The sequence below is a fragment of the Alosa alosa genome, chromosome 14, assembly GCF_017589495.1.
Source record: "Alosa alosa isolate M-15738 ecotype Scorff River chromosome 14, AALO_Geno_1.1, whole genome shotgun sequence".
Taxonomy (NCBI): domain Eukaryota; kingdom Metazoa; phylum Chordata; class Actinopteri; order Clupeiformes; family Clupeidae; genus Alosa; species Alosa alosa.
Window position 1 is genome coordinate 14,181,681 of NC_063202.1, and position 10,803 is coordinate 14,192,483.

At 43.1% G+C, this 10,803-nt stretch overlaps 1 protein-coding gene across 1 annotated transcript in view; it reads left to right on the forward strand.

The window, feature by feature from the left end:
* Positions 1 to 10,603, forward strand: part of LOC125307568 (polycomb group RING finger protein 3) — a 20,692-nt gene extending 10,089 nt beyond the window's left edge. Inside the window, exons 4-10 of the mRNA XM_048263612.1 lie at positions 837 to 933; positions 1,547 to 1,602; positions 5,178 to 5,288; positions 5,550 to 5,632; positions 6,009 to 6,146; positions 9,535 to 9,615; positions 10,449 to 10,603. Of these exons, the coding sequence (XP_048119569.1) occupies positions 837 to 933; positions 1,547 to 1,602; positions 5,178 to 5,288; positions 5,550 to 5,632; positions 6,009 to 6,146; positions 9,535 to 9,615; positions 10,449 to 10,496 (614 nt within the window). The 3' untranslated portion in view covers positions 10,497 to 10,603. The remainder of the gene's footprint in view (positions 1 to 836; positions 934 to 1,546; positions 1,603 to 5,177; positions 5,289 to 5,549; positions 5,633 to 6,008; positions 6,147 to 9,534; positions 9,616 to 10,448) is intronic.
* The last annotated feature ends 200 nt before the right edge of the window (positions 10,604 to 10,803 follow it).

Here is a 10,803-nt window from a genome sequence, read left to right on the forward strand (position 1 = left end):
GGTAGGAATCTGGGGAAGGGGGTTTTATGGGAACATTTGACTGCTGTACTTAAGACGAATGCTACTGTATGTATACGTCCCTATGTTCAAAACTCAATAAACATTGCATTTCAAAAAAGAAAACACACACACACACACACACACACACACACACACACACACACACACACACACACACACACACAATGCAATCTCAGTTCACTCCGTTGTATGATGGTGCCCTGTAGTACTGTTGACAGGTTTATGTTTATTTAGCAGACCGACTTTTTTTATTCAAAGCTACTTAGCATTGGTATTGAACATTTACATTTATTGAACATACAACATTTACAGGGTATAGGGTTTAGGATATGAGAGTGTGTGTGTATGAGTGTGTAAATGGAGTTTACTGTGTGTGTGTGTGTGTGTGTGTGTGTGTGTGTGTGTGTGTGTGTGTGTGTGTGTGAAGATTAGTATGTGGTGAATTTGTTGTGGTGAAACTGTGGCTGTGGTTCTGCGGCTCTACAGACAGATCATTCTCCATATTGTAGACTCAGGGTCAGACTTGGGGGCAGAGAGAGCCATACTGCCTCCTGGTGGCTAGGGTGTGAAATTACTGTATTTAAACACTAGAGGGCACCAAAGCACTTCAGAACAGCACACTATTGGCTCAGCAGCACTTCAGAACAGTACACACACACACATATCGCTCAGCACACACATTCCCTTCCCTGGGTAACACACTCAGACCAACTGTGCCAGGAACAGCACAGATACATGTAAAGATGGGCCAGCAAAAGAAATCCACAATACCTTTAAAATGGTCATAATTGTTGATTGTGTGTGTGTGTGTGTAGTCTGCAGAAGCTGTCTTGTCAAGTATCTAGAGGAGAACAACACTTGTCCCACATGCAGAATTGTTATTCATCAGAGCCATCCACTGCAGTATATCGGGTAAGTACTGACACACACACACACACACACACACACACACACACACACACACACTCTCTCTCTTACTCATATGTTTGTGTGTGAGTCACATGCTGGCTTATGTGGGGTATTATGGGATGGATGAGTTTGACATCTCTCATTCCTACACCAGGGGGTCTGGGTTTAAAGGGTTAATGTCAGCAAGTTAATATCCCCAGTTGGCCACCGCAAACTTTAAAGACGAGCTCCAGCAGTTTATTACACCCCTAAACCCCTTCTCTGTTCCTCTAACGTATACATTCATTAGCTTTTTTCATTAAAAATATCCTATGGTGTCCTTATAATGGCTTTAATGGAACTTTACTTGGAATTAGATTTTACTCAGCCTATTAGCATCAGCCATTGAACAGAATGGGTGTGGTACTTCCTCAGTCTCTCCAGTTCCATATGATAGCTCTAGGGCCTGCACTCTGCCCTGTGGAAATTAACTGTCCTTTCTCCTGCTGTTTAAACTCTCCTCTCTCTCTCTTTCTTTCTTTCTTTCTCTCTCTCTCACTCTCTCTCTCTCTCTCCTCTCTGCAATTTTTAAACACCCCTGTATCTCTGTACTTCTTGTTCCCCCTCCGTCTCTCAGTCATGATCGGACCATGCAGGACATTGTGTATAAACTGGTTCCAGGTCTTCAGGAAGGTGAGTCTTCAGAGTTCTCTGCCCCCTTTCCCCAGCACACCTCTGGCTTTCCACACACATGTTCTCCTCATGTGCACACACACACACACACACACACACACACACACACACACACACACACACACACACACACACACACACATTAACCATTTATTAATGTCCACATAAAGAAAATGGTACAGGAACACAAACACAAATATTAAGGTTGCAGTAGAATACATACACAAACTCATGGACCAGTGACATACAGCAGGTCTTCATAATATCATTCAATAAGCATAATACTCAGTCCTTAAGGGTACAAGTAGCAATGTCTCTGCCATATGTGGCGGCCACTAATAATAGCAGAGATGACACAGTTGTTTGCCAGCCGTTTAGCCCTCTGTTTGGTCATCCCAAGCTGTTGCAGCCCTCTTTCTACCAACCTGTGTAGTTCTAGGCTACCAAATACGAAAACAAGTAGTCTGCACACACACACTCACACACACACACACACACACACACACATTCTGTCTCTACCATTCCACACACGCCTTCTCCTCATTATGACCGCCCGGCGCTTAGCCGGCGGTCATATAGGTTTAGTCAGATTTTTTTTTTTTTTTTTTTTTTCTTTTTCTTTTGCCCAAATTTCCGTCAATGATTCCGGGACACTGAAAGACCGGGTACACGAAAACTTGGTGGGCATGTAACCCCATATGGATAGCATGGAACCATCGTTTTTCGTTTTGATCTGTAGCCCCCCGCTGGACTGGACCCCGAAGGAGGTGGGGCAGACACAGTTTTCTGAGAATATCTCAAAACCGTAGGGTTTAGGAGGACCATTTTTTTTTTTTGTATGTTGATCTCAAGGGGCCATGTCAACCCATTCCATAACCACTCATTTCATGTATAAGCCACCTAGTTAAACACAAAAAAGTAAAAATGAGGTGTTGTAATTGAAGGTATCTGTGACCTAACATAGTCAAAACTGCACGAAATTGGAAGTGTAGGATCATTATGACACCCTCTGTATGCACACCAAGTTTTGTGGAATTCCGTTCATGGGGGGCCACACAATAAATTAATTTATGTTACTATACACCAACTGGCCTGTAGGTGGCGGGAGACAGTTTTCTGTGAATATCTCGAGAACCGTGGGGCCTAGGAGGTCCACCTTTTTGCATGTTGGTCTTAAGGGGGCATGTCAACCCATCCCATTACCACTTATTTCATGTATAGCGCCACCTAGTTAAAAATTAAAAAGCAAAAAATTAGGTGTTTTCATCACAATATCTCTGGCTGACAAGGTCAAAACTGCACAAAATTAAAAGTGTAGGATCATTATGACACCCTCGAATGCATGCCAAGTTTTGTGTACTTTTCGTTCATGGGGGCCTTACAATAAAATAATTTATGTGTACATTTAGTGACGTACACCAACAAGGATTCCCAGGACACTGAAAGACCGGGGTACACAAAACTTGGTGGGCATGTACCCCCACATGGATAGCATGAAACCGTCATTCTTCGTTTTGATCTGTAGCCCCCCCCCGCTGGACTGGACCCCCCGAAAGGAGGGTAGGGCAGACACAGTTCTCTGTGAATATCTTGAGAACTGTAGGGCCTAGGATGACCAACTTTTTCCATAAGTTTGCCTCCAGGGGTCATGTTAACCCATTCCATGTGCACACATGTGCATAAACAGATACACACGCACACACATACATTTACAGTAATCATACGTATGACACATACTCACACAGTAGACATATGTACGCATGCATGCACATGCACAAACACACATACGCAGGCAAACACACAAGCACGCACATACACACACACACACACACCCACACACATAAACATAAATTTATGTTTATGAGGCATTTGATTGATTGCATTTGTAGAAAACTATAAATGCGGTTATACCAAGCAAATGTATAGCAACACTGTTTGGATCTTTCGCCTGTCATTTATTGCACGTGCTACAAAATCATTCTGTGCAATGGAAGATTTACCAACGTTACACCCGGTCTGATACAGTTTTGCCTATACATCGTGAGACTGAGAGCAGCCTGTTTATTTTGTTTTAAGTGCGTGCAGGGTGTGAGAGGGGAATCGATGTGCTTTGATTACAGCTTGGTAGTTGTAGTCTGTGAAATTAAAAAGCACGTGTGTGTGAAGTATCCAAACAATGACACCTTCATTTCATTATGGCTCCTTTAGCAAAACACCTTAAGCTACTGTGTAGTGGGTCCCATTTAGAAGTGGCTACTTCATTCGCTTTCCTTGACTCATGGAGCTGCGTGAATGTTATTACAACTTTTCGCCACGATATGACAGTTTAAGTCCGCTTGATACTGTAAGGCGAAGCCATTGGTTTCAAAGGAGATTTTATTTGTGTCGCCACCATAGCCTATTGACAATTTATGTTGTAAATAGGCCTACCTTATAATCCTACCTGTAGCTTAGGGAAGCTAACAGCTTTCTATTAGGATCTAGTTTGTTAGTTACCGTTTTGTCATAACTCCCTGATGCATTTTTGCATTTAGAATAGCCAGAGCGTGTATATCTCAATCGAAAAATTAAACAATATCGGTGCCTATGGACTAGGCTGGGTGAACCCAGCCTGATCTGCCCGCTATTTATTTTTTGACTTCTTAAAAGATTGAGCTTGGTCTGATGAAAGCCAGACTAGCCATGGACCTCAGTTAAACAATGCAAGGGAACATGAATCAGCCTATATTTGCACGAACAATAACGGACAAAAGCTCTTCAACTCTGGCCCGTTAAAATGTGTATGAACAGTCTAGCGACGCATTTCATCAAGGCCCATTTGGACATGTCAGTTATTTGCACCACTGGTTAGATGTAAAACAGCATTTCGTTTCAGACTAGGCTACTGTTACTTAATTTGTGCATTAACAATAACGTTTCAGACTACTGTTACTTAATTTGTGCATTGACAATAAAGTATTACATGAACTAAAGATGACTAAAATCTTATGTAGAAGAAGAAACATTCACAAAAAATCCATCCATCCAAAAATGACCTTTTGTTTTTGATAGCTGTTGAAAACGGCATGGAACTGACAGAGATGTTTTTGTTTATAAATACATAACTAACAAATAAATAAATAAATAACATTATGCTGATACCTTTTGCTTTTCCCAAATACAATGTAGCCTACAGGTGTAAGTGACCTTTCATCAATCCAGTTGCAATGGATGAACTGTGATGAACTGCCCTACTTGTGATTGTTTAGAGATTTTAAAGGTTTTATAACAATGCTACATCTTCTTTGGCTATTCTACAATCCATTCACCTTTTCAGCACCAGTAGGCTACTTTCTGTGCAGCCGCACACACACACTCAGGCATGCCAAACAAGCATACACAAAAGTTTCAAGAGTGGGGGATGGAGTAAAATATGGAGACAAATTGAAGTGTGATTTATTTTCGCGGAACGGATGTACAGGACTGAGCGGCGGTCATATTCTATTCTAGTTTTTCATCACGATGGTCGTCTTTAACATGACCCCCCCCCCACCTTTTCTCTCTCTCTCTCTCTCTCTCTCTCTCTCTCTCTCCAGCGGAGATTAAGAAACAGAGGGAGTTCTATCAGAAGTTGGGGATGGAGGTCCCAGGGGACCTGAAAGGAGAACTCTGTAACCTCAAACCTCACCTGGAGACCCAACGCAATGGTACGCAGACACACACACACACACACACATTCACACACACACACACACACACACACACACACACACACACACACACACATACACACAGAGATTCACTAACACACACCCACACACAGATACACACTCACACTCAAACTCATGCACACACTTACACATACACTCACTCACATACACACTCAGACACAGGCACACACACACACACACACACACACACACACACGTTGTCCCACTGGTGTGTTGACTGTGTGTTGTGTGCTGCAGGTGATGTGAAGACCGAGGACTCAGCCAATAAGGAGCAGGAGAAGCCCGAGGAGGACAACGATTATCACCGGAGCGACGAGCAGGTACACCTAGACAACCACACATACAGATACATCCTTATAGGGGCAGCATTCTTCTTTATAGTTATTTTTTTTATTCAGGCTCACACTCTGCTCGTTTAGTCCTACTCATCCAACACACATACACACACACACACACACACACATAAAGCTAGAGGGCACACCCTCAGACAGACACTCCTGTGCAGATCTATAAAGGAGTGTGTTACATTACATCTTCCCTTCATGTTACCTTCATACCTTCATGTTGCTTCGTTTGGGGTGTGTGTGAGAGAGTGTGAGATCTGTATGGAGTGTAACAGTAGTAAGCTGCGTAGTCTGAAGAGGAAGTGGATATGACTCTTTGTGTGTGTGTGTGTGTGTGTGTGTGTATGTGTAGGTGAGCATCTGTCTGGAGTGTAACAGTAGTAAACTGCGTGGTCTGAAGAGGAAGTGGATTCGCTGCTCAGCTCAGGCAACCGTCCTTCACCTCAAGAAGTTCATCGCCAAAAAACTTAACCTGACGTCCTTCAATGAGGTACGCACATGCACATGCAGTCGCACATGCACACACATCATGCGCATACTTACCAAGGCTGTCAGTTGATTGAATATTTAATCACAATTTGGTGTCTGCAGTTGATCACGGATTTGGCTCATTCATTGGTTATCTGTTCAACATCCGCCATAAAGGCAAATCAACGTGGGACTGGGCAATATGTGCCAGGGGTGTGATTCTTTCGTTTTTAAACGGAATTCCGTTTTTTTCGACTTGAAAATGAAACCCACACAATTCGTATAGATCCAAATAGATAGATTTTTTTTTTGGGGTCTGTCAGTCAGAGGTAGGCTATATTTCTGTATAACACAAGCCATTGTTATAACAGGCCGCTGACAATAACGACGGGTTTTGTGCTTCACATCTTTCCGAATATCCCGCCGCAAGTAGTGTATTCCGTTTACTAATGGATTTAATTGAAAGTGAAAGTAGACGGGACGGGTTGATCAGCTGCGTTCTGAAGAATGCTTGATTCAAGTTCAGTGTGTGTGGCGAACTAGTTTCTCAGCAGAAGCCATGAAACGGTAAAGGTCAACAAATTGATTTAGGCGGCGTTTTGGCTTTGCATCGGGTTCGCTGTCAGGATTTTCCGATAATGAATCGCGTGATGATGATATTGAATTTTAATTTCTGCACGTGTAAGCTGTGCTTGAAGTTAGCTGTGACAGACTAGTCTAACCTTACAGGTTTTCATAGTTTTAACCACAAAGCCTGTCTACCTTAGGCCTACTACATTGTTTAACACATTGTCATTTTGCGTTTGTCCAGCCATTCACCTCCGTGAACCTTGCGCCCCTTGTCTAAAACATATTTCAGGACGCCATCTCACCATGAGAAAACGTAACGTTATGGTGACGGTGCTAAGATATCAAAGCTTTGGCATACTTAGTAAATGTCTTGCACATAATATTGAGCTGAATATATAGTGGAAATAGCCTACTGTAGCATTGTGCTGATAGATAAAAAGTTGCCAATTTTAAGGCGCAGTCCGCATTTTAACCCTAGCTCTCCATTTAGTGTGTGCGCTTGTAAAACTAGTGTTGTAGCCAGTTAGCCTACACAATCCTGGTGCAGTAGCTTAAAACAGAGCCTAACATTTATTTTAGGAGGAGAGGTGTAGGACCTACAGTGTTACTTTGGGAAGAGAGGAATCGATGTAATTTGATTCTCTTTGGAACTGAAATATCAACAACCTTCAAGTTGCAAACTCTTCAATCAGCCTCAATATCAGTAGGCCTATCACATGATTCACTATTTTGTACGTAGGCCCAGAGGACTGTTAGGGGGCAGGCTATATATTATCATCAAGTAGGCCTATAGTAAATAATTTACTCAATGTTGTTTTAAGTTATAAACAAAACATGTTATAAATGGAAAAAATCCATGGTTCTGCGTCACTGTTGGCAAAATGATTTCAGCCAATTTGGTTTAGTCTTGTGTAGGCCTAGGCTACTTTGCTCTATTATAAATTAGTTTTCTTTAGGCCTTATAGGCTGTATTGTAATATGCTATAATGTTTGAAATATATTTATATCAATGTATCAATACTTTCCGTAAAAGGCATCAGATGTCATCATTTAAAGGGTAAGGGGGGTTGTGTCACCCGTTTCTCAGATATTTTCCTTTTTTTTGCCAATCACACCCCTGATGTGCATAATCAGTGAAATCGTCAAAAGTTTCTCACTCTACAGACACTTAAACGCAGGCTACTTACGGTAGGAATCCAATCAAATTATACACCCACAGGCGCGAAAAAGTTGTTAAGTGCGTACCGCTATGACTGGGCTGCAGGAGACAAAAAAAATGCTCAGTGGGTGTGTGTGGGAAACTCACAAATGTTGACTTCCACGGAAAATATACAGTAAAATCACAAGTTGACGGATATGGTAATCCAACTGCCTGTTAGCTCACACCAATCAGATAATTCATGCCAATGTGACGAACTATTTGACCTGAGTAGCAAAGTTTTGTCAGCGGACTACTGTTGTACACATGCATAAATAATACAGTACTTTCCTGTGTATTAGCCGCATTGTGTATAAGCCGCAGGACTGTGTTTTATGCAAGTTAAAAGAAACAAAACCATATTAATTGCCCCTGTGTTTTAACCTCATAGCTGAAGAAATTTAGCAGAATCAGAGCAAAGCAGATTTACATATATGGGCTAAATGAAGGAGGGGAAAACAATAAGACAGCACAGCAGCTGTTAGCCTATGAAAGACAGTGATCAGACCTGGATACTCATTGCTAGCTCGAGATGTTAGGGATAGTTGAGAACACTGTTGAAGACATCAGGACATCATGGCAGGCTACAAGAGAATTCAGGACAGTCACCAATGAGAAGATGAAGTGCACAGGTAAACCGAATTTGTCACTCGGTTAGTAATGCAGACAAATAGGCTACTGCTGATAGCTGGCAAGAGGTTAATCTGGAGTGTTAGTTTAGAACGGCTCTTGTGATGTAGCCTAACGTTAGATTTATGGCATCACTCAAATTTCGTGGCCAATGTTCTCACAAGCTAAACACCACCTCAACCCTTGTTTTTCAAATTCATGTTTGGGATTCCCCAGTTTAAAACCTCACGCTTCACTACTGTGCATAATGCAAATACCTGCATTTATTATTGGATATTATCATTATCATCATCAACATCAACATGATGCCATGGTGGTGATGGTTCTGTGACAGAGATGGTCACCACAAACCTTCATGGTGTGTTAAGAGGATAGTGTATTAGTGTAACTCTGGGAGTGTGTTTGTGTGACTGTGTGGTCGAGTGGGATAGTGTTTGTGTGTGTAAGAGTGTGTTATTGTGATTGTGTGTTTGTGTTGTTCTAAATACTTATGAGGGATTTTGAAAAGTGTGGATTTTAACTCCGTCCAAGTTTCTGCCTTCCCACCTGATTTGCTGTGTGTGTGTGTATATGTGTGTGTGTGTGTGTGTGTGTGTGTGGGTATGTGAGTATGAGCACCATATGTCGTCTCATCTGTCGTCTGTGGTGTGTGTCGTGTTGTGCTTGTCAGTGGCACAGTGGGGATCTGAGAGAGGAGCTGAGAAACTATCCAGCTGTTCCTCGCCCCTCTCCCTCTCTCTTTCTCTCCACTTTCCTTCTCTCTCTCTCTCACCCATATTTGTTCAACACACACACACACACACACACACACACATTTAGGGGCATCCTCTGCTGACACTTTACAAGGAGGAGGAATAATTGTGTGAGCCGTGATTAATAGTTTGTCCTCTTTTCTCCTGCTCTCTGCTGCACTCCTCTTTTCTCCTGCTCTCTGCTGCACTCCTCTTTTCTCCTGCTCTCTGCTGCACTCCTCTTTTCCTCCTTTCCTTCTTTTTCTTCTCTTTCGTTTCAGCTGGATATTTTATGCAATGAGGAGATTCTGGGAAAGGATCACACGCTCAAATTTGTGGTGGTGACCAGGTGGAGATTTAAGGTGAGAATACAGATGCTAGTCACACGGAGATACCTGTACTCCTCACAGATACCTGTACTCCTCACAGATACCTGTACTGCTCACGGAGATACCTGTACTGCTCACAGAGATACCTGTACTGCTTACAGAGATAGCTGTACTGCTCACGGAGATACCTGTACTGCTCACAGAGATACCTGTTCTCCTCACAGAGATACCTGTTCTCCTCACAGAGATACCTGTTCTCCTCACAGAGATACCTGTACTCCTGACAGAGATACCTGTACTGTTCATGGAGATACTGTAGTAGTCATAGAGAGCTGTCCATCTGATAGGCAGGTCTTAGAGATACATGCAGATAGCCCCTTGGTCAACATGTACGGAAGGTATCAACAGAAAGCAAACGTAGCTGTAAAGAGAAAGCATGTAAATTGGACTGTGACATTTATATATAAGGAAGGGCTACTATCCAGCACCTCAGGGCGCCTCGATGAAGTGCTATGCGCCGTGATGAAGTGCCGCGTACAGGTTAGCTCTGCCTCGTACGGGTCAGCTCTGCCGCGTACAGGTTAGCCTTTGCCGCGTACAGGTGAGCTCTGCCGCGTACAGGTTAGCTCTGCCTCGTACGGGTCAGCTCTGCCGCGTACAGGTTAGCCTTGCCACGTACAGGTGAGCCCTGCCGCGTACAGGTGAGCAAAGGCAGCTCCTTGTAATGAGATGCTTGTGTGTTTGTTTGTCTGAAAGGCAGGGGGGAGTAGAAGGGGATGTTGCCTTTCTCTATGGTGTCTCCACTAACCTTGCTGTGTGTGTGTGTGTGTGTGTGTGTGTGTGTGTGTGTGTGTTTAATTCTCCAGAAGTCACCGCTGCTTCTACATTACAGACCCAAGATGGACCTGCTGTAGGGACCAGTCTCACATGATGTGTTATGGAGTATTTATGCAGAGACGATCAAGCCAACAAACATGCACACACACACACACACACACACACACACACACACACACACACACACACACATACACTAACGTACATACCTCACACATACTCATGGGTTAGCACATTCATACCAAAACACACATACGCATCATTTCAGGGGGGGCGCACACACACACACACACACACACACACACACACACACACACACACACACACACACACACACACAGCCTCAGGAACAGCCCATGCCGTCCTGCGGCGTCTGTGAAGCAA